A 20,961-nucleotide genomic window follows, 5' to 3' on the forward strand; every position below is an offset into this window, starting at 1 on the left:
GTGTGTATGGCAGGAACAAGGTAGAAGTTGGAGATGAATCCCATTTTCTGCAGATTAAAAACAAGGTTGGTTGTTCATAAGGATGTAATTATAACTAATACAATTACTGCAGTTGCATCCATCCTCCCAAGATATTAATGCCCTTGAAAAATAATTGATTTCCTAGATGGAAAAATAAAGATGAGAACTGGAAGAAGCTCTGGGAAACTGGAAGACATTGCAAAGGAAACCTCAGAGATTTCAGGGAGCAGGACAGTCTCCAAAGTGTTTTGCCTACAAAAGTCTGAGTGCCTGAGCTCTGGTATGTGCTTACACTGACCACAAGCACTAGTTTCATGAGTCCGTAATTATTCTGACCTACAATTAATGCTCTCCTCATGCTTTGTTTACTGTATCTATTTGTTTCAGGAGCCTTCTGAAGTGCAGCAAGGTACTGCATAGCCTTTAATGGAAGTTCTTGGAGGAAAGTTACCCTAAATTGCTAAGTGTCTAGGTGGCAATTACCGAAGGTTAACATTCTGACGAGGCTCTTCTGCGAAGCAGCAAATACCAGAGGTGATATCTTGTCTGGATTGTAAGTTTTAAAATAGAAAATGGATATGCTTACTGAGTACCTTAACCATGCTACAAGAGTCAACTGGCTTTCCTGAGCTCCTTCCTCCTTGCTGGTCTGAGATCAAGTAAAACACTGCTCTGCAGTTTGACAGAGAAACTGCCCCAGTGCAGGGGGAAGCTGGGGAGGGAGTGGCAGAGCACAGAGCAGTCAGACTGAATGCATTTGAGATGACAGGACCAGCTGTGCACAAATATTTGTGGAAATGAAGCTCAGTAATTACAGATGCCTTCCTCTGGCATATTCACTAACTGAACTGCTGTTACTTATGGCCGAACAACCAGAATGTATTCTCAGAGTGCTAGACCACCAAAACGCTGTATTTTAAGCAGCGCCCTTAGAACCATGAGTTGATGAATGAACCTGTAAGGTCTGATAACAAGAACTGTCTCTCAAGAAGTGACAAGCTATAGAAGTTCTTGATGATTGCTTTCCATCTTTCATTGTAACACACTGTGCTGTTGGTATTTAGTTAACTGGTGCCACAAAAAAAAAAATCCTAGTGTAATAAAATGGGTATTCTCTTTGCCTGCTAATATCAAATATTTCTCCTTTTGGTTTTCATCTTAAGTAACAAAATCTATGGGAAGAGGGAGTAAAATATTCTGGTCTGAATTTGATGCTAGCCACAGCATGTTTCTGTGCTGCTGTCATAAAGGAAGGGAAGCACATCTTGGTGTTAAGTCAGAGGGTGGATTCAGGCTGTAATTTAATGTGCACAGCAGCATGTCCCAATCAGCTTGAAAGCCTGTAGTTAGTCTCTTCTCAGGAGCCACAAATGAACAGACTTTTGGTTGAGGGTGCTTCGTTACTCAATGTGAACTCCATTTCCACATCGCCTGTTCTTGTATTACTTGTATTAAAGTGAGTATTCTGGAAAATTGATCCCTCAGTGATGCCCTCTACCATGTAAACCTATCTTGTCACAAGAAGAATTACATATATCTGAAGTACTACTGTGATGGCTTGTGGTGCTCAAAGCAAGTTTGCAGGGTGTGCTTAAGTTGAGGGGGATGAACTCCTTCCCTCCTGGGCAGAGCAGAAAGTTTTCAAGTACTCCAAATACAAACCTAACAGCTTCTCAGAGGCTGTTTCTCTCTTCCTTTTTTACTAAGGGCACTAAATTAGCACATGCAGTAGTACAGGGGGCAGAAGTAAAGCATCTCTGTAAAATGTACCATTCTAGAATACACACCCTCAAAAAAGGAGGGCTGAGCTGGTGGCTGCCTTACAGAGAATGAGGCCACATCTGGGCATGAGCTGCTTCCTGTGTAGATGGCGCAGTGTCTCAGGGCTTTCTCTCATAAATGAGGAATGCCTGTTCTGCCATTTTCCTGTTATGAGAGAGTCATACTTCCATGTTATTCAACTATTTCAACTTAAGAAGTTCCACTATGAAATATGTAGAGAAACACTTTCCAGATTCTCCAGTTCTTGAGCTATTGGGTTTACTTTTATCATCTTTCTGCCAAAAGCCAAAAAGCATTTTCTGCTGAAGTTACCAAACAACAAAAGCAATTTTTCATCCATAGCTGGACACAGACCTTCAGTCAAATTCTGCTTCTGGCAAAGAACACGCACAAACAAATAAAAACAAACATGTGAAAGTTTGTACCTTAGGCTTAATTCTCCCAACGCTTCTCATCTCTACCAGAAGCTCAGTCTCATCTCGTCAGAAGCTTATGCTTTTCCTAATTACTCACACAAAACGTTCTTAAATCATATTTTGACAGCCGAAATCTTACATCTCCATAAACAAAAAGAACTGTCAATATTACTAGTGCAGAAGCAAAGGAACCAGATGCACCAGAACTAAAAGCTGGGGGGAGGGGACAGTGATTCATAAGTTCAGAAAAGCATCTGCCAATAGTTTGATAGCAGCCGAATCCAACCGAGTAACTCAGATTGTGCTACAGCTGGCACGGAGATTATCAGCACCTTGCCAGCCAAAAACGCGCTCAGGAACAACAGCACTGGAGCAAGAGGATATTCGCTTTGGTCCCATCCTTCCCATTATGGGAAATAAAATACAACCGCTGTTTTTCTCGTGCTTTAAGGCCAACGTGGCACCTGCCCGCTCCGCGGAGAAGGATCAGCTATGCTGAATTCAGGAGCTGTGCGTGTCTCCCACCCTCACAACACGCGGGCCTCACGCTGAGCCGTTCCCGTCCCCAGGGCTGTTAGGCCGCACGCAGGGACGTCCCGAGCCCGCGTCTGCCTCACCGCGCCGGCATTAAACTCGTGCTCGCCCAGCACGCAGAGCGACAAGGCGAAAACTTTACCGGCGAACCGCAGAGAGGCATTAAGAACCGGAGCGCGGCAGAGCTGCCGCTGAAGGAGCCCGCAGTGCCCGCACGGAGCCGCACCGCGTCCTTAGGGACAGAGCCCGCAACCCGCGGCGGGGGGGAGGACGCGCTAGGAACAGCCCCGGCTGGGGGAGAGCGTTGCCATGACAACCGCCCTCACACCGGGAAACCGCGGTACCCAACCCCCTCTCCCCCCCCCCCCCCCCCCCCATCCCCCGGCCCCTCCCGCGGCCCGTTCGCTTGCCCGCCCGCCTCCCCCTCGGGCCCCCGTCGGGCGGATACAGCTTGAAGCCCCGGAGGATCTCCTTGGCCCGCTCGTCCGTGGCCGACATGGTCCTGCCGCGCCGCGCCGCGGGCGGAGGGCGCTGCGCCGGGCTCGCCTGGCTGCGCGGGCCTGGGCGGGAGCGGCGCTGACGGCGGCGCCTCAGGACCCCCCGCCCCTCCCCCTCGCACTCCCTCGCACCCGCCACCGGCCGCCGCAGCCAATCCCGTCGGCCGCTCCCCCCCGCCCCGACGGGACGGCCAATCGAGAGCCGCCGACGCCCCTGCCAGCTGAAGAAGGACGGCGGAACGGACCAATCGGAGGGCGCGTCCCTTCCCCGTTTATTCGAGGGTGGCTGCGCAGCGCTCGTTAAGACGCTCGGCCCGGCCGCGACTGACGTCGGCGAGGACGGGAGTCGCCCCAGGCCAAATCTCGGCCGATCGGCGCGTGCCCGGAGCTGGGCCGTTTGATAATACGTTAACGTATTGCGCCCCTCTCCTAACGGTCCGCGTGCGGGAGGAAAACCGAAGCGCGGCGCAGGCTGCCTCGGAGCTCCTCAGTACGGCGCCGTGGCGCAGCCCCGCTGAGGAGCGCTGGGCGGCGGCCGAGGCCGCGTCGAACGCGCGACGGCGTTTCATTACCAGTGACCTTAACGCCGGTGGCGGGGGGCACCGGTGCCCCATAGCTTGACATGGAACGGCCTCGCTGCGTTTTGGACAGCGCGCCGCTTCCTAATGCGTCCAGGGAAGGGCAGCGAGCGCTCCCGAAGAAAAGCTGGCAGGGAGGCAGGGAGAGCGCGGGCGGCAGCAGATGTGGAGGAGGCCAAAGCGAGCGGTCGTGTGCGAGGGAAGAGCGTGTGGGGCAGCAGCGCGGCGTGCCGCTCTGCCCGCAGCGCGGGGGGCTCCGTCCCGCCCCTCTTGGGGCTCCTGGGAGGCGGCAGCCGGAGAGAAGCGGCTCTGGCAGCGAGCAAGCCCTGCGGCAGAGGAGGGCTCCCGGCACGCGGCTGGCGGTGCTTCCAGATGTCGGTGTTGGGGCCTTTGTGGTTTTGGCGCGGGTTCCCAAGCTCTCCACGCTGTGTGAGGAGGTACGTGCTTGGCAGCCTCTGCGTCTCTCAGTTTTGACCCCCCACCCCCCAAAATTAGGGAAGAGGTGTGCAGTCTGGGGAATGCACCAGGCACTGGTACCTGAGACAGCTTAACTCAGGAGGTTCGGGTCGGGTATCAGGAAAAGGTTCTTCAGTTAGAGGTTGGCTGGGTGGTGGCACAGGTTGCTGGAGTTCAGAAAGTGCCTGCACGGTGCTGTCAAACACGTGGTCTGAGTTCTGAATCACAGAATATCCTACATTGGAAGGGACCCATAGGAATCGTTGAACCCAACTCCTGGTTGGAAGTTCCACACAGAACCACTTGGAACTCAGATCATGCGTTTGACAGCACTGTGCAGGCACTTTCTGAACTCCAGCAACCCATGCCACCACCTAGCCAACCTCTAACTGAAGGACCTTTTCCTGTCCAGAGTGATGGAAACCCTGAGTTCTTTCCTCTCAAAATACTTTTTCTTGCAAGTCTCACTATTCCCTTGCACCACTTTGTTCTAAAAAGCTCACCTTTGCTCTTACACCTCTGGAGCATGCAGATCTAGCAGGCATCACAGTCTCGGAGGTGTCATTGCAGGTGAGGAGATGCCTCCAGCCTACTTTCTGCCTCCCCAGAGCACATGTGCAATGCTGTTCTCCAAAGGTACCGATACAAGAGCTGGTGTTTCAGGGAGATGGGTTCATAAGCTGGGGCCTTCTCCCAGCTCACACTATCCAGATGTCCACATTTCTTGTGGCTTACTCAAGGTGAAAAATGATTAGTCTGTGGATCCTGGGAAATGTAGAGAGTTTGACAGCTTCTTTAGCAACTCTTGGGTGTCCCCATTACCTTGTGCTCTAGAGATGTGCATTAGCAGCTCCGGTGTTGAAAGCCTGAAAGGAGGGAGAAAATAAATGAGTGAAGTGTGGTGGAAGCATGTGCAGATGAGGAATGAAGCCACATCCAGGATGGTGTTAACATTTACACAGCCCAGCTTACCCATAGACCTACTGTCTGTTGGGTCAGGCACAGGTGCTCCTGCTTTTAACATAGCTGTGGTGCCAGCAGTTGATTTTGTTTTGCTTTAAGTTGGTTGGAAATTAAATTAATAGATGCTTTAGAGATCAGATCCTAATCCTAGATAAACCTAGCCTAGTGCATAGTTTCTTAATATAATGTGTATTTTGTGGATTATTGGTAAGCTCCCATGTTGTCCTAAGTATTTTTCTTCACAAGAGTTTTTTTTATTTAAACCACTTTATTTATGGAAGTTGAGGAAAAAGAGAAGAAACACAAAAGTACCTGCTTTCATCAGTTGCCCTCTCCTTGGTGACACCAGGAGAGAACTTTCTTGCCGATGACGCATCAGAACTGGGATTTCAGGGGATGAAAAACAGCTCTAGAATCATGTGCTATGGTGCAGGGAGGTGAACACTAGCAAGGGATGAAGCTGGTGCTGGCAGCAGAGTGCAGACATGGGCAGGGTGAGCAGCCAGAAGCTGGAACTCAGGAGCCTGAAGCTCCAGACACTGAGATTGGTATGACAGAATCTGTGGGACAGGGGGATGGCAGTGAGCTGCAATCACAGCCTTCCCCATCTCAGTCACTTACAGGTGACTTTGCAGCCTCATGTCTCATTTCCCAGCTGAGAGAAACAGTATACTTCAAGTCTCTTTCTGGGGCTTCATGACTCCACTGCTTGGAGAGGTTCCTTTAAATTTATGGTTTCTTTTCTCAGGCAACATGGGGAAGAAAGGTGAAATTATCTGCTGCCTTAAAGGGACCTAGATTGCAGGATCACAAGGGGAAGAGATGGCGTGAGTCAAGAGATAATGCCAACATTAAAAGATAAAATGGATTAACCATCTCCCTGAGTGTGGAAAGCTGCGTGGGTGGAGCAAGAGGTTGCAGTAGCAGTTTAAAAGGGGACGAGACAGCTGTGCATGCCTGTATTTTTCTATTAAAAAAAAAAAAATCCATCCCAAAAACTTAACTGATGCTATCCTCCAAAGTCTGCTTCAGACAGGCGTGCTGGTGAGCAGCAGTCAAGGGGATGTCAGGACAGCCTGACAGAAAGACCCTCCTGGGTGACCTGAAAGGAGCTAATGCAGCAGGGCTTGTTATCAGCTGGCAGTTTTTTCTCTGCAGGCTCCAACAAGAGGTTGCAAAAACGATCCACGGGAAATAGCTCACAGCCATGTATTTCCATTTTTGTTTTGGCCCTGGATTTCAGTTTTAACAGCTCTTGAGGTGAATGAGGCGATGTGCTTTTCTCCCAGGGCAGCTGTGTCAGTATACCTGTGGGGTAGTATGAGCCATGGTGGAGGGCCTGTTTAGGATGTGATTAAAGAGTTAATTCTCCTTGCCTGTGCAGATGAGATCTAAGTGTGGCTTAAGCAAATTACTGAATGGCTTGTTATAGCCCTGGCTGAGTTCCCTTGCTGTGCTGGGCCTAGTTTTTTTACATCCAATTTGCTGTTGTGACACTCAGAGCTTCAAAGCATCCCAACAGCTGCATCTCTGTGCTCTCCTGACTGCCCTTCTCTGGAAGATGGGACTCTGGGGATCAGCTGTGGATGGCTCTGAAGCACAGGCTAAGCCCTGTCAGTTTCCCTAATAGTTTCTGATGCTCATTCCCCGAAAGCTCCTCGCTCCTGGCTGTGCAGGTCCATGGTTTGATCTTCAGGGATTGGCTGACTTAAAGCCGGAAGCACTTTGCTGTTTGGTAAGGAATTTTAAACAGAAGCATGCTTTATTCGCTGCACAGCATAGACAAGTGTGCAACTTTCAGGAAGGGAAACAGCTCCCACAGCCCTTCTGCTCTTCTCCTGGTTCTGTGGAATCTTTTGGGTCTTAGTCTGTCTCCTGGAGAGGTCCTTGCTCCTCCAGCTGCCCCCGATTCCCCACATTGCAGGCTGAGCTCAGTCTTTTTGTTTGTCACCTGTACACACCAACCGCTCGCCTCAAGATCCAAAACCCACTTCTAGCTCCTTGTGATCCTTCACCCCATCTCTTGGCAAGGTTCCATTTTCACCCCAGGAGAACTGGCGGGCTGGTTGGTCAATGGCTCAGCTGGCAGCCTCCATTGTGCTGCCCAGCACAACTGCTCAATTGTTTATTGCCATTAACAGCCCCATTGCGGCTCCTCAGGCATTGTCTGGTTCTTGCCATAAAATGGAAGATTTAATCCACTCTGAAGGCTGTAGCATATGCACAGATTCAAAAGATGAATGGAACCTGTAAGTGTAAAATAGACCCAACTCTGTCATGCCCTCAGAACAAAGAACACGCTAAAATGTAGCTTTGAAATGGAGGCCCTTTGCACAGGTCATTGCGGAATGCAAAAAAAAACCCAGACGGTGCCCTGGCGCGTCATATCCCCAACACCTGCTGTGCCCTTGAGACAGTCAGACACTTTGCTTGCTTGTAATTAAACTGGTTTTCAGGAAGTGGTGCAGCCTGAGAGCGAGCGTTTGCTCTGAGGGCTGCTGGTGTGATGGCTCAGGGAGACCCGGCCCAGCCCCGGGATAGCCTGGCGTCCCGCGCTCCTGGGGATGCCACCAGCACTGCCAGCATCACCCCAGCCAAACAAATGAGCGTGCATCAGGCGGGATGTGTTAATCACGGTGTGCAGGTGGATGTTGGTACATCGATTGCAGAATGGCCTCTGCTGCGGGCAGGGATGAGGGCTGGGCAGGGCAGGCGCTGTGCGCTTGTGGCTTTGTCCACGTGGGCGTGAGGACCGGGCAATTCGGAGACCAGAACGGGGGAGGGGGTTCGGGATGAGCTGTGCCCTAGGAGCAGGAGGGGACGAATCGGGAAGGGGCAAACCTGGCTGAAGAGGGCACGCCGCGTCTGAGCCCCGCTGCCACACCCGGCTCGGGAGGCCGCGCTGCGGGCACAGCGCGCTGCTTGGGCGTCGTGCCGGCGACCCCCGGCCGGAGCCGGAACGCGGAACGCTCGGAGCGCGGCGCTGCGTGCCGGGGGAAGGAGCCGCGCGCGGACCCCGCGCCGCCATCATGGCGGCCTGAGGCGCGGCGGGCACGGCGCCGGGAGCCGCGGGGCGGGAGGCGGGCGGAGAGGCCGCGGGGCGAGGTAAGGCGAGGCCGGGAGAGCGAGCCGGGGAGTCGCCCTCCCGGCCGGCCGGCCAGCGGAACTCTGCCCCGCTTCCTCCGGCTCTAGGCGGAGCGGGGCGGTGGGTGCCTGGGCTGTTGCGGGAGGGCGCGGCGTGCGCCGGGGAAGGCCGGAGCGGGGAGCGGAGCGGGGTGATGCACGGTGCTCTCAGCCTGGAGCCCGGCGGAGTCCCGGAGGCACGGCTCCGTGTGGCTGCGGTAGCGCTGGAACGTGAGCTCTGAGAGAGAGGCGAAGAATTGGCATTCATTTCTCCGTATCCCACGTCTCTTTTGTAATCCTGTGTTGGTTACCGGGGACGGAGGCGAGGGAGCCAAGAGCTCTGCCTTCTGCTCCCGGCGTGGCTCCGGGCTGAGGGAAGTGTCTGCCCCTGTGCCTGCCCCGCACCCGGGGGAGTGGGGGCACTCGGGGGTTGGGAGGCAGATGAAGTGGGGCTGTGTTGCAGGCGTTTCTTAGGTTGGGAGTGCAGAAATGATCCAAGGGATGAAACACCTCCTCCACTGTGAGGACAAACTGAGAGCTTGGGCGGCGTGGAGGAGGGAAGGCAGTGGGAAGAGTTGGGAGCGGGGTTGTGGGTACCCAGAGGAGGGCTGTAGGAAGGGAGGGGACAGACTCTTCAGCAGCGCCTGTTGTGATAGGACAGGGGAAACATTTTCAAACTAAAAGGGGAGATTCAGATAGTGAGGCGCTGGCACAGGTTGCACAAAGGTGGTGGTGCCCCATCCTTGGAGACACCCAAGGTCTGCCTGGACAGGGCTCTGAGCACCTGATGGAGCTGTAAGTGTTCCTTTCAGTGCAGAGAGTTTGACCAGATGGCCTTTAAGGAACCCTTCCAACTCAAACGGTTCTAAGAATGAAATGGAGCTAAGTGTGTTTTCAGAGGCTGAGTGATGAATGAAGCTGCACTGCCTGCAGAGCAGACACCCGTGTCACCCTGCACCCTGTCTGAGGCGGCCGTGTGCCAGGGCTCAGCCCCAACATGCTGGTTCTCCAGTATCTGATTTCTTCACCAGAGGGAGGGTTTCCTCCTATACCTGAGAGTCATCTTACATCAGTATAACATGAAGAACACCCCTCCCCCCACTAAGTTCTTTGGTGTCTGAGTAATATGCTTTAGAAGTTTCTTTTCTTAGTGTTTGTAAAAATGTCTTTTTGTTTCACATGGTTTACAAATAGTGCTTTATAAAAGCAATGTGCTAATGCTGAGAGACAGCATGCACACAGGAGATGTCAGGCAGCAGTGAAAGACAAAGATCTCTCTTTGCAGGGACTAAAATAGAGCCTTTGTAGAAAGGGTGTTTCTGTCACTGAAGCTTTACCGTTTCCCCAAAACACTTTTACTGTATAATGGAGGCTGTGTACAGGCCACAGTTCTTTTCTCCTTTCAGGCTTAAGAAAGCTGTGGATGTTATGTACTCATGCTTTGTCTGTGGTGATGTCAAAAGTGCATTATGCAGGCCTCAAGGTGGCTGAATTCTTCCAAGTGAATTTGGCCAGCTGTTGTTTTGCAGCTGTGCAATGAGTTTTGGGAAAGAGGAAGTCTTAGCTGCCCTGTGGTAGGCATAGTGATGTCATGGATGTCATGCCTGATAACATGTGATAACACCTCTGCAGTTGTCTTTTATTTGACAGCATCAGTAGGTGGAAAAATCTGAAAAGAGCATGAAATGTAAACTCTTTACCTACTAACAGGAGTGGATTCTTGAGGGAACTGACCAGCCTGCAGAAATTTTGCTCAGGTCTGTTTCTTTATCTGAAAGCAAATCTGTTGCTTTCCAGATAAATCGGGATTTGAGCCTGCAGGATCCCTCTGAATGCCAGAGGGAAGCAGTTTCAGCTCATGCTGAAAGTTTACTGCTTCTAACATGTAGTTGGACTGAATTTAGCAATGAGGGAGTGTATAAATTAATACCATCTTTTTTTATTGACAGATTGAAAAGCTTAGAATGGCTGGAGAACAGAAACCATCCTGCAATCTTCTAGAGCAGTTTATTTTACTAGCCAAAGGTACAAGTGGCTCGGCTCTGACTGCTCTGATAAACCAAGTGCTGGAGGCTCCTGGGGTTTATGTCTTTGGAGAGCTGTTGGAGTTAACAAATGTGCAAGAGGTAAGAAATGAGTTTCTGTCCTAATGCTCCCTCTGCACTCCCAATGTAAGGGTTCCCCTGAAGTTTCCTTGTGAAATTTCTGTGCCAGGAGAGGCCTGGTGTGACTTGCCTTGTTTCTGAGATGTTTGTGTATGAAGCTGGCGTTGTTTTTGTCTGTATCTATTTAGATGTGGAGAAGTTGTCTACCAGTCTCATGTTGACTGTGTTCCATGGGATTTCTTTTTTCTTCCCATCCAGCTTGCTGAAGGGTCTAATGCTGCTTATTTCCAGTTGCTGAACCTGTTTGCATATGGGACGTACCCAGACTACGTAGGTAAGAGACTGCTGCCTGTTTGCAGACTGCAAGGCTGCATTGCTCATTAGAATGGTCACAGACAGTTCTTTGCTTTTTGTGGTAGCTGGTGTAGTGTGGCTTGGTTAAAGTGTCTAAGCACACAGTTTGCTTGGGAGAGTTTTTGTAGGGGGTAACTGGGTCATAAGCACTTCTTGAATGCTGAAAAGAAGTGGAAGGGCCATAACCAGATGAGAGGCTCTGGTATTTTACTGATTTGGCTTGGACTGCAACACTAGATCCAGCTGGTCTGTAGCAGTATTCATTGATGTTCATAGGGCATTTACATCTGCAAAGTACAATTTCAGACATCTGTTTTCAAATTTGAAAGGCACTGGTTATGGAAGTTGCAGAAACTTTGTAAAAATTGTTCTGAAAATTATTTATCATTTAAAACATAAAGGTTTTTATAACCTTTTCTTGTGACAGCGTTGCTGAAACAAAATGCAACGTTTCTTTGCTAGAACAGAAATTGTAATAATGACCCTACAGCGTCTTCAGAAGGGCTACATGTGAAACATCCTTTTGTCTGTTAGGATGTGCTTCAGTTCTTGTACTAATTAATTCTTCATTTGTGGGTAGCAGCTCAATCCAGGCTATTACAGACTGTGACAAATAATTCTGTCATTGGTGCTGGCTGTCACTGCGGTGGGTGAGCATCCAGTTCTGGTGAGGAGAAGTTGCATCAGTAAATGTAAGGGCTGGAAATTCCAATGGCTGTCGGGCAATGTGAGCCTCGTGCATTCTGTGACCAAGCAGAGGATGTGTTTGCCACGTGCTGGTCCTGCATCCCAGCCCACGATAGCGCAGTTCCTTTTTGAGAGAGGGCAAAGGGGAGAATTGGTCAAAATGTGGATCTTTGAATGAGATGGGATGGCTGAGGGAACTTGAGTGCACCAAAGCACTGATTTTCATTAAAGCAGATATTTTAAAGGTTTGCTTTGGAAAGCTGGCAGTTTCCTTTCTGCTTTTAAATATTCATAAGGCATATGGATACAGTATGGTGACAGTGAGGCTGTATAAGTGTGTGGATTCAAAGTTTCTCCTCCTGTCCTCAGTCTGATACTTAATACCCTCAACTAGAAATTCTGTAGCTTTCAGAGAGAAAACCAACTGCATTTTACAAGCAGATCAGCAAAGGAGGCTTAAATTTGTCAGCCCATTAATGAAACAAAATTAACTTGGTTGTGGAAAGCAAGCATATACCAGCTGTTTTGTCAGGGCATTACTTGTGCAGGTGTGAATTCCAATTCCAAAACCAGAATTAACTAAAACAGAGAAGAATGGAGTTGTGAACTTGCAATTTAAAGTTTTCCTCTCTTTATCTCTGGGCACAGCTCTCTGCTTTACCAGCACCCACAGTAGCCAGAGTTTCCTTTCAGCATTCAGCAGTGTGACTGGCCAGTGGTTCTGCAACCTGGATTATGTTGTTTGTGTAGGAAAGTTCTGAATCTTATCTTTTTTAACATTGACAGCAAACAAAGATAATCTGCCTGAATTAACAGCAACTCAGAAAAACAAGCTGAAACACTTGACAATAGTAAGCCTGGCTTCTAGAATGAAGGTAAAGTACACTATGAATGACAGCAGACTTTTGTTTGTTTGTTGGAAATTGAATCAGTTCTTTGCATTAGGGTTATATTAAACTGAGTGCTCACAAAAGCACTCTGCAACTTGGACTGAAAAAGGACTGCTGCAACTTGGAAAGAAGCTGTAATGTGTGATGTTCCCATGGTGCATTTGGGACATGAACTTAATGGACTTCTGGGGATGAGGTGTGGAAGTGTCAGAACAGCCATACCATTGGATTAGTAAGGGCTGGGAAACTTTGTACGGCTTCTTTCACTGCTGGAGCTGGGGAATCATCCTTAAAAGGACAGCCTCTTTGTTCTGGAGGAAACTAATCCACACTCTTAATTTCCTCTCCAGTCCCATTACCTTTCTCCTCCAGAAGGCACTGTGCCAAAACTTCACGACCTGCCCAAGCTGTGCTGGAATATTAAATAGCGTAGTAGCAGGCATTTGTTTTGTCCCTGTTGTACTTTCAGACTGAAGTGTAGGTTGCCATAAATGTTTGGGCCCTGACCTTCTGCCAACACTATTTCTGTTCCTTCTGGTTAGGACTGTTAACTTACTCTTGGACTTGCTGGTTTCAGTGCATTCCCTACTCCGTGTTGCTGAAGGACCTGGATATGAGGAATCTGAGGGAGCTGGAAGATCTGATTATAGAAGCGGTTTATACAGATATTATCCAGGGGAAGCTGGATCAACGAAACCAGATGCTAGAGGTGGATTTTTGTATTGGCAGGGATATTCAGAAGAAGGACATCAGTAACATTGTCAAAACACTCCAGGAATGGTGAGGCAGTCTCTCCAACTCGATTGTTTCTTATGCATAGTTTGCCCTATTTTTTTTCCCTTCCTTGGAAGTTGTAAGTGCTGGCTTAATTTCAACTTGTTCCACCAATCAGGAGTCTTATGCTGCAAGCAGACACTTAAAGGAAGAGTCTGTTGAGTGATTTTTTTCCATGATCCCATCTATATTTCAATTTGTGTTACATATCAAGCCAAACTACGCTAGGTCTTGAGATTCCGATCTCACCAAAACTTGTACGTGACAGAGCCTAGGGAGGAGTCAAGAGCTTTTTCAAACAGTTTGTGCCAAACTGTGGTCACTGTCCTAGGGTCTGTACCACTCCCTGTGCTGCTATTACACTCAAGAACAAAAGCAGAACTGTTAGTTTTCAGCCATTTGTGATAAGACCTTTATGGGGAAATTCCAGAGAATCACAGCTCTTAGGGCAGATGTCTCCAAGTCTGAAGTGTTATATGTTTGCCTTTTCTTTGCTCCTGCAAATGCAGGCTGCATGCAACCACAGTGTTTGGGGCTGTGGTGCTGTCTTCGTGTACCTGTGCTGAGAAGCTGCTTCTCACTTTCTGTAACATTCCCATCCAAGGAAATCTCCTTGTAGCCAGTGGAGGCTGCAGCCGGTTCTGAGCTGGCTGGGAATCGCTGCCCAGTTTGTTACAGTAATGGGTGTGCAGAAAGTGATTAAACTGCTGTGGTAGAGCAGGGCTTTTTCCTTCTTTTCTTCTCCAAGTGCTCCAATCCATCTCATCAGGAGAGCTCTGGCAGCATCTAGGAACTTACAGCATCGTTTGGAAATTAACAGTGAACCCTTTGTCAGTTTCTTTTCTGTCCTCCAGTTATGAGCTCTGTGTTGGAGGAACACTTTTGAACACCTGGTGGACAAGGGAATTCTCTCAATCTGACTCCTGTGTTTAGTTTTAAAATTAGATTGTTTTACAACGTATTTTAAACAATAATTCTGATTGAAAGGGCAACTGATGGTGCAATAAACCTGCACTTTGTGATGGGCAGGTAAGAGTAACACAAACTAGCTGAAAAATGCTGTGAAATGCATCAAGTAATCAATAAAGCTTTTTCTTGCCAGCTTTTTTGGAATTGGTCTCATAGCAAGAAGTATGAATTTAATAATCTTTTGATAATCTCACTTGAGCATAACTTTTCAGATTGCACGAGTGAGCTGCTCCAGAGAGCACTCCTGAATACTCATGGATATTTTTTATGTCTTGCAGGTGTGACGGTTGTGAAGCAGTTCTTTTAGGGATTGAGCAGCAAGTACTGAGAGCCAACCAATACAAAGAGAACCATCACCGAACCCAGCAGCAGGTAGAGATGGAGGTGGGTGCAAATGTATTTCAGACTGCTCAATGCTTTTTGATTGAACGCTGCTGTCAACTGGATAGTCTGGTAACACCTGGTTAATGGCTGCAGCTCCTCTGAAGTACTCTAGCAATTGTGCAAGTCAGATTCTGGAGTAGGAAAAATAGAAATCTTTTTCCTTGTGCTAATAACACCACAAAGACCTACATCGAATTTGCCCGCTCTAAGCGGGTTGGAACTTGTCTGTATAAAAATGGGCCAGATGGGTGCAGTGCTTGTAGTTCCCTTGGCTGATTGATTAGGGAAAGAGCCCTTGTGATACGGAGTTTGGATATAGTTCTGTTTCTTTTGTGTAAGGAAGCAAAACCTCACTTCAGTCTGAGAATGTTGGGTAAAACAAGCAAACAAAAACTAAAAATCCCTCGAGACTCATTGCTTTTGCATACAAGGGCTCCTGAGCAGTGCGGGCTGGGCGCGCTCCCGCTGAAGGCTGTATCTGTTCTTAGTCCATAGATGGCAGCACGAGCACACGATGCCAGCCCCAGCTGATGTGTAGTGAGAACAAATGTTGGCTAATACAGCTGTAAAGGTGAAAATGGTCCTCCCGAGACACTTGCTGAGGGTTTATTTCTTGCAGAGTGCTGCATCCCTGCAGGTTTACGTTTGCTTTCTGAAGCAGTTCATGCTTGGCGGCTTGATTGGCATCCATAGTGCCTCTTGTTTGCCAGATGCCTTTAGCCTGGAGTTGGTGCACCTGACTCCCAAACTTGTTTTGCTTTCTTTTTTTTTTTTTTCTTCTTTTTTTTTTTCTTTTCTGTTTTTAGTGTTTGCTGATTGTACAACAGGTGAGTTTCTTGAGACAAGCTACTGTGCCTGGTGCTTTGTCTCTCCTTTTCAGCCAGAGTAGTGGAGCACTACTCCTCCCTCCCATGGACCAGTTCCTGTTCCTGCTTCTAGCAAATATCATTGGCTCGGCCAGACACAGATGAAGTCATTTTTGTTTTTGTTTTTGAGTGCTGTTGGAAGCATGCATTTGTTTCTCTTTGACTCCTTTGTCCCTGCTGCTTCTAGCCAATGTAATGGTGAGATGGCTGACTTCTGCACCAAGGCAGCAGTAGATCTCTTTGGCCAACCAGGAAGATGGAATAATATTATATTTTTGTCTCTTAGAAGAAGTAGGTAATCTCTAGTTGTTTCCAGTCTGAATCCAGTATGGATTATAAGAAGGCTGGCTTTAAGTGAGCACAAAATTTTGCCCCTTAAATCTCAAATGCAGAGTCTGTTTCTGGTGGGTGAGTTTTTGATCGCCCCCCCTGTGTACTCCAAGGGATTCTCAGCATGTTTATGAACAGAGTTTCTAATGCAGAGAGAGAAGGAAGCAGGTGCTGACTCACTGTCTCTTCTTGGCCAGGTCACAAACATAAAGAAAACATTAAAAGCTACAGCCTCGTCGTCGGCACAGGAGATGGAACAGCAGCTGGTAGAGCGAGAGTGCCCTCCACACACAGAACAAAGGCAGCCCACAAAGAAGATGTCCAAAGTTAAAGGGCTGGTCTCCAGCCGTCACTAGAACATACCATCCAAGTGTCATTCAGCTAGGAATGACAGCAGGAGGAGCAAAAAAGGGCCTGTGTCTTCTTTTCCAGTGGGTTCTGGGCCAGCCCCTTCCAGGCTGGCAAATAAAAGCCCTGTTTGAATGCAGCACCTGGCAAAGTTACGCTGTGCAGCCCCTATTTGTTATGAGGGTGTCTCTGTTCTGGTCCTTTACAGAGGGACTTTTGAAGAGAGGGACTAGCACAATGGGGCAGTAAAAAAGTCTGTGGACAGTTTTGCTCCCTCTCAGCCAGTTTCATTGCTGCTTAACCTCTAGGAAGCTGCTGTACTAAATCAGATCTTGGGAGAACTTCTATACTAAGAGTGAATCCCAGGGTTGAAGTGTGGCTACCAAAGCCAGGCTGGGAGCAAGGAAGCCATCAACACAGATCTTTTCATTCCCTGAGGGAGTGCAGAAAGGTTTCTAGGCCAGGAACTGCTTTGCATGGAAGTCTTCAGCCTTTCCTCTACCCCTGTCTGTTTTGAACTGGGGTGAAATTCACGCTACCTCGCTCTGTGAGGATGAGATTCAGTGCTGGGCTGTTTACTTAACTGTCTGTTTACTGCCCTTACTAAGCCCTTCAATCTCTCGCAGATTTAATGCACTGGTCTGCATCTCTGAGTCTTCAATACAGAAAGGAGGAAGCAGGCTGCTCTTCCAAGCCTTCCTTCTTACAAATGGTTATGGACACAGCAGAAACAGCGTTCCTTTGGAATGTGATGTCACCTCTCAGAGCTGCTTGTGAGTTGTTCCCCATAGATACCTCCAGAGGGTGATGCATTTGCTTTTCCTTGGGTGCTAGTGACAGTGGTCTGTGTGGGAGAAGAGCCCCTTTAGCATTGTGGCAGGCTGGTGGCCCAGGACCCACTGGCAAGGGTCACAGCAGTATCCCCTTGCTGAACCAATGGACTTGACTAGTCTTTCTGAATTTTGAACACTTTCAGGTTGTATTTTCTTTTTTTCTTTTGTACATTGTTGTGATTCTGAAGCATTTCAGCCTTTGATTTGTGTTTTTTTTTAATTTGTTACAGACCAACTTCAGGTGGTTTGTGCCTGATTTGGTGAGGAGCGGGGTTTTTTTTTACGGGGGAGGATGGGGTTGGCAGTGAAACAGCAATTCACACAAAAAAAGCACATTTTAGAAAAAAAATTAAAAATGCTGATTTAATGTCAGAGTTCAGAGTCTTGGCTTTGAGGCTGCTTTAGCACTTGTCCACACGAGCATTTACTTGATTCCTGATGTTACGTTATCAGAAGGTCTGACTAATCTCCCTGACGCATCTGGGAAACAGAGAATTACTGTTCCTGTTTTGTCAGTACTTCATCCAAGTTTGTGTGGAAGGATCTGTGGCAAAGCCAGTAACTGAGCCCACAGCCCTGAGCCTAAACACCGTTGCTGCCTGATAATGAGAGGTTTGAAGCTTTGCTCTGTCTTTGGCAGTTGGGTTCCTTTCTCTTGGTCTCACAAACTGAAGTGTTTTACTTCTGTCAGTGTTGTAAAAAAAAAAAAAAAACAAGAACAAAAGTTTTCCAGGAGCAGGAAGGGGGGCTGTTCTAGCAGAGGACTGTGACAGTACTCCAGTCCTGCATTTACATTGTGCAGTGCACGTGCCTCCCACTAAATGCTGTGGAGTTCTTTGCCATCTGCACATCCTCAGTCCTTGGCTCCAAGACCTGCTGTGTGTTTGCGAAAGGAAATTCTCTCTTTTTCTTTCCTCCTGCAGTGCAGGCACACCAGCTTTCAGTCTAAGAGGTGAATCTAAATGCTTCCCACCCAGCTGCCTCTGGGTTGAGTCCCTTGATTTCTGATTCATTGTCAGCTCTCTCCCTTGAAAATACTAGCCAAAAAAATTCCCACTGAAAGATGTTAAATGTTAAGTGAGTAAGCCCGAAGCATGAAGCCTTCACTTGTATCTCAAGGGAACCCTTGCAGTGTCTGTTCTGGTTTCTGTACTTGCATCTCCTGGTGTTCAGCTGACAGCTTCAGGAGGTGTAGGTGGACTTCGTGTACCCAAGTCTCTTAGATATGTGTGATGAAGAGGGGCTGAGTCTGCTTCTGGCTTCCCGTGTGGGTGGCTGCAGTGTGCTGGTCATCCAGCTCCTCTCAAAGTTTGGCTGGTGAGAGGTTGTGTGGTCCTCAGGAAGCTGTTTTCTTTCCCTCCCATTTCTGATGGCAGTCCAGCAAAGATGCAGGGGGAATTCAAATGTCTTTGGAAATCAGTTTAGCTCCTCCCAAGCCTTGGTGCAGGGGAAATAGATGTGAATTTGGCATCCCTGATGTTTGTTCCCTGCCAGGTACTGGAGCCACATTCGTTTGCTGAAGATTCTTTAGTGTGGTGGAAGTTCTTGAGTCCATTCTTATATTTTTGCTGTTCTCAATGCTTACTTGGGCTAAGGGTCCTACCTGTGCTTCAGTGCGCGTTGCCTTTGTTTGGCAAAGAAGCAAGGGAGGAAATAGCACTTTGAGTAAAGAACAGTGAGCTCGATGGTGAGACGATGGAGAAGGGAGGGACGCTGGGAAGAATTGAGCTGTTCGCATGTTTGGCTCGTCCTGGTGTGCCAGTGATGCACTTGGTGCAGCAAAAAAGAGGGGTGTCTTTGCAGTGAGCCCAGCCCGACATGAGTCATTAACAAATGACATGGCACAGAGTACCTGGGGGAGGCGCACAGCTCCGCAGCAGCTGGTTAATGAGTCTGGCTCGAAGGAAAGAGTTAGAAACTATTCCAGGAATGAAGCAGAAGGCACAGTTGTTAACAGGGACGGATGCAGGAGGTGCTGGGCTTTTTGAGAAGGACGACACAAAGATGGAGACTGCAGGGATGGCAGCAACTTGGAGCAGAGTGGTCTGAATTAGATGGGGTCTGAACTGGGGACAGTTTGGAGTTGGGAGTGTCTGGAGAGAATAGCTGTGCTCTGAGGACAGTAGGCAGATGGAAGTAGAGGTGGTTTTGATGCAGTCCCTGGTGCATTGTGTGTGCCTGTTGCAGGCAGCTAACACAGCTAGTGTGGGTGCTGCTGGACGTTACTCCCTGATGTGGGGAGAGCATCCTGACCTACTTTGTTTTATGGCAGCCATGGGCTGCTCCAGCTGCAGCTCACTTCAAGATTGCAGCAGGACAGAGTCTGAGCTATTGAACTTCTGTTTGCCTCCTCCACCCGGCGAGAGACAAGTAGACAGAGCTGCTCTTAAAGGCTTTATTGTCTAGTTTCATGTTCTGCAGCTCTGCTTGTACTAGTGCTTGTTTAATATGGAACTGAGCACTGAGCTGGAAAATGGAAGAGAGGATCTCAGCTGATTGCAGTGCTGGTACACTGCCCTAGCCCTAAAGCTGTGCCTCGTGCTAACAAATGTCTCTGCTGTTCCTGCTGTGGCTCAGTTGATAGCAGCTAACATCAGGCAATTCTGGAACATGATAAAGCAATGCTGATAGCAGTCTTTTTTTTTTTTCTTTCTTTCTTTCTTTTCCCTTAAAACAAAGTTTGGGTTGAGCATTTATTGTTCTTTTGCCTTCCTCCCACTTCATTAGATGAGTTGGATGCTAGTTTAGTTTTCTGTTGAGAACAGGAGGTTAAATTGGTAATGCTATCAGACCTTCCTATGTTCTGATACATCCTGCACTCAATCTTGGAGTGCTGTCTAAGCTGTTTAGAGAGACCTCTGATGTAAAAATAAAAAATAAAGCCCACCTCCTCCTGGGATAAAACAGGCAGAGTTTGTGCTCTTGTAGGTTTGTTGGTGCTGAGCCTGTTAACAGATTTGTCATGGAGGGAAACATTTCTTGTTATTATCATCAAGGTGTGGGAATGGACCCAGCCAGTCAGGCCTTCGTCTGCTCCCGCACAGAGCTTTCTGGTTGTTTTTGTTTGTTTGTTTTTTTCCCCACCAAGTCCTCTGTAGCTTCTGACCTAATGCACAGGAGCCAAAAAGTGAAACTGTCAAGTTTATTTTTGTGTAATCTGATGGAGAGTAACCCAGGGGCATCGTGAAAGGTAAATTAAAGTTGAGAGTGATCTCAGTTTCTACCTGTAACCTCAACCTCGCGTGTTTGTTATGGAATTATAACCTGTCAGTCCAATTGAATTTCTCAGCAGAGATTTTAGAAATCTGTCACTGTTTCACTCTGCGCTGTGGCGATGGCCGAAGTCTCTCAGGGACTGTTGACATTTTGCTGATATTTCTTCAAGTTTGGCCCTACCACAGAGGTAAGTGATTGAAGCCAGGGAGAGATGTGCTATAAGGAGAGTGCCTGTTGACCCCCTTAGCTGATTGCCTGCAGCCTGCTTCTTAGTGGCACTGTGGGGGCAGCCCTGTTCCCAAACAGTGGATCAGGCAGAGGACTTGGCAGAGCAGCACCGTGCTCACAGTCTCCAGATACACAGGCTTCTTCTTTCTGCAGACCTCACAAGGTGCCCTGATGTATTTGCTACAGGTTGCAGGTTGTGAGAGTGTGATAGCTGGGACCGTGGCTTTTTCTTGTCACTTTGTGCCTGTAGTCCTCACTTGATGTGGTTTTAGTGAACGACAAGGCACCTTTCCACAGCTCCAGCTCTCTTGTAGAAGCTTGTGAATCTCAATATCATTCAGGCTTTTTGCAAATGCACCCGTGGCACCCCTGCATTTTCAGAAGGGCCTGTTGTGGTGGGTCAGTGAAGCCTTGCTCCGTCAGCGATTGGTCTTTCTGTGCTGCTCTGACCGTAGCTCCATATCATCATGGGTATGAAGTCTGGAAGTTGTGCTGTTTGACTCTCCAGACTTCCTGAAGGTGCCGTTTATCTCACCAGCCCTGGTGTCTCATATGCTGCACAATCCTAATGCTGCCTTGTGCTGATGCAGTCAGTAACGTCTTGGTG

The 20,961-nt window shown here is 48.5% G+C and overlaps 2 protein-coding genes across 3 annotated transcripts in view; one reads left to right on the forward strand and one right to left on the reverse strand.

Annotated features, from left to right (window-relative positions):
• PDE6D (phosphodiesterase 6D) overlaps positions 1-3,251 on the reverse strand; it is a gene marked incomplete at both ends in the record, with an annotated part of 29,597 nt that extends 26,346 nt beyond the window's left edge. Inside the window, one exon of the mRNA XM_079540039.1 lies at positions 3,202-3,251. Within this exon, the coding sequence (XP_079396165.1) occupies positions 3,202-3,251 (50 nt within the window). The remainder of the gene's footprint in view (positions 1-3,201) is intronic.
• A 621-nt stretch (positions 3,252-3,872) lies between these two features.
• On the forward strand, positions 3,873-16,211 carry COPS7B (COP9 signalosome subunit 7B; the record flags this gene model as incomplete). Of its 2 annotated transcripts, XM_079539790.1 has the most annotated exons (7): positions 3,873-4,265; positions 10,320-10,496; positions 10,734-10,809; positions 12,303-12,391; positions 12,984-13,186; positions 14,428-14,533; positions 15,927-16,211. In XM_079539790.1, the coding sequence occupies 7 exons, from the start codon at positions 3,873-3,875 to the stop codon at positions 16,083-16,085; spliced, it is 1,203 nt and encodes a 400-aa protein (XP_079395916.1). In that variant the 3' UTR covers positions 16,086-16,211. The 2 variants fall into 2 exon arrangements, with proteins under 2 accessions (XP_079395916.1, XP_079395917.1); XM_079539791.1 differs by lacking the exons at positions 3,873-4,265; positions 10,734-10,809; positions 12,303-12,391 and having other exon boundaries at positions 10,335-10,496.
• Between the last annotated feature and the right edge of the window lie 4,750 nt (positions 16,212-20,961).

This window comes from Tetrao urogallus (genome assembly GCF_951394365.1).
Source record: "Tetrao urogallus genome assembly, chromosome: 9".
NCBI lineage: Eukaryota > Metazoa > Chordata > Aves > Galliformes > Phasianidae > Tetrao > Tetrao urogallus.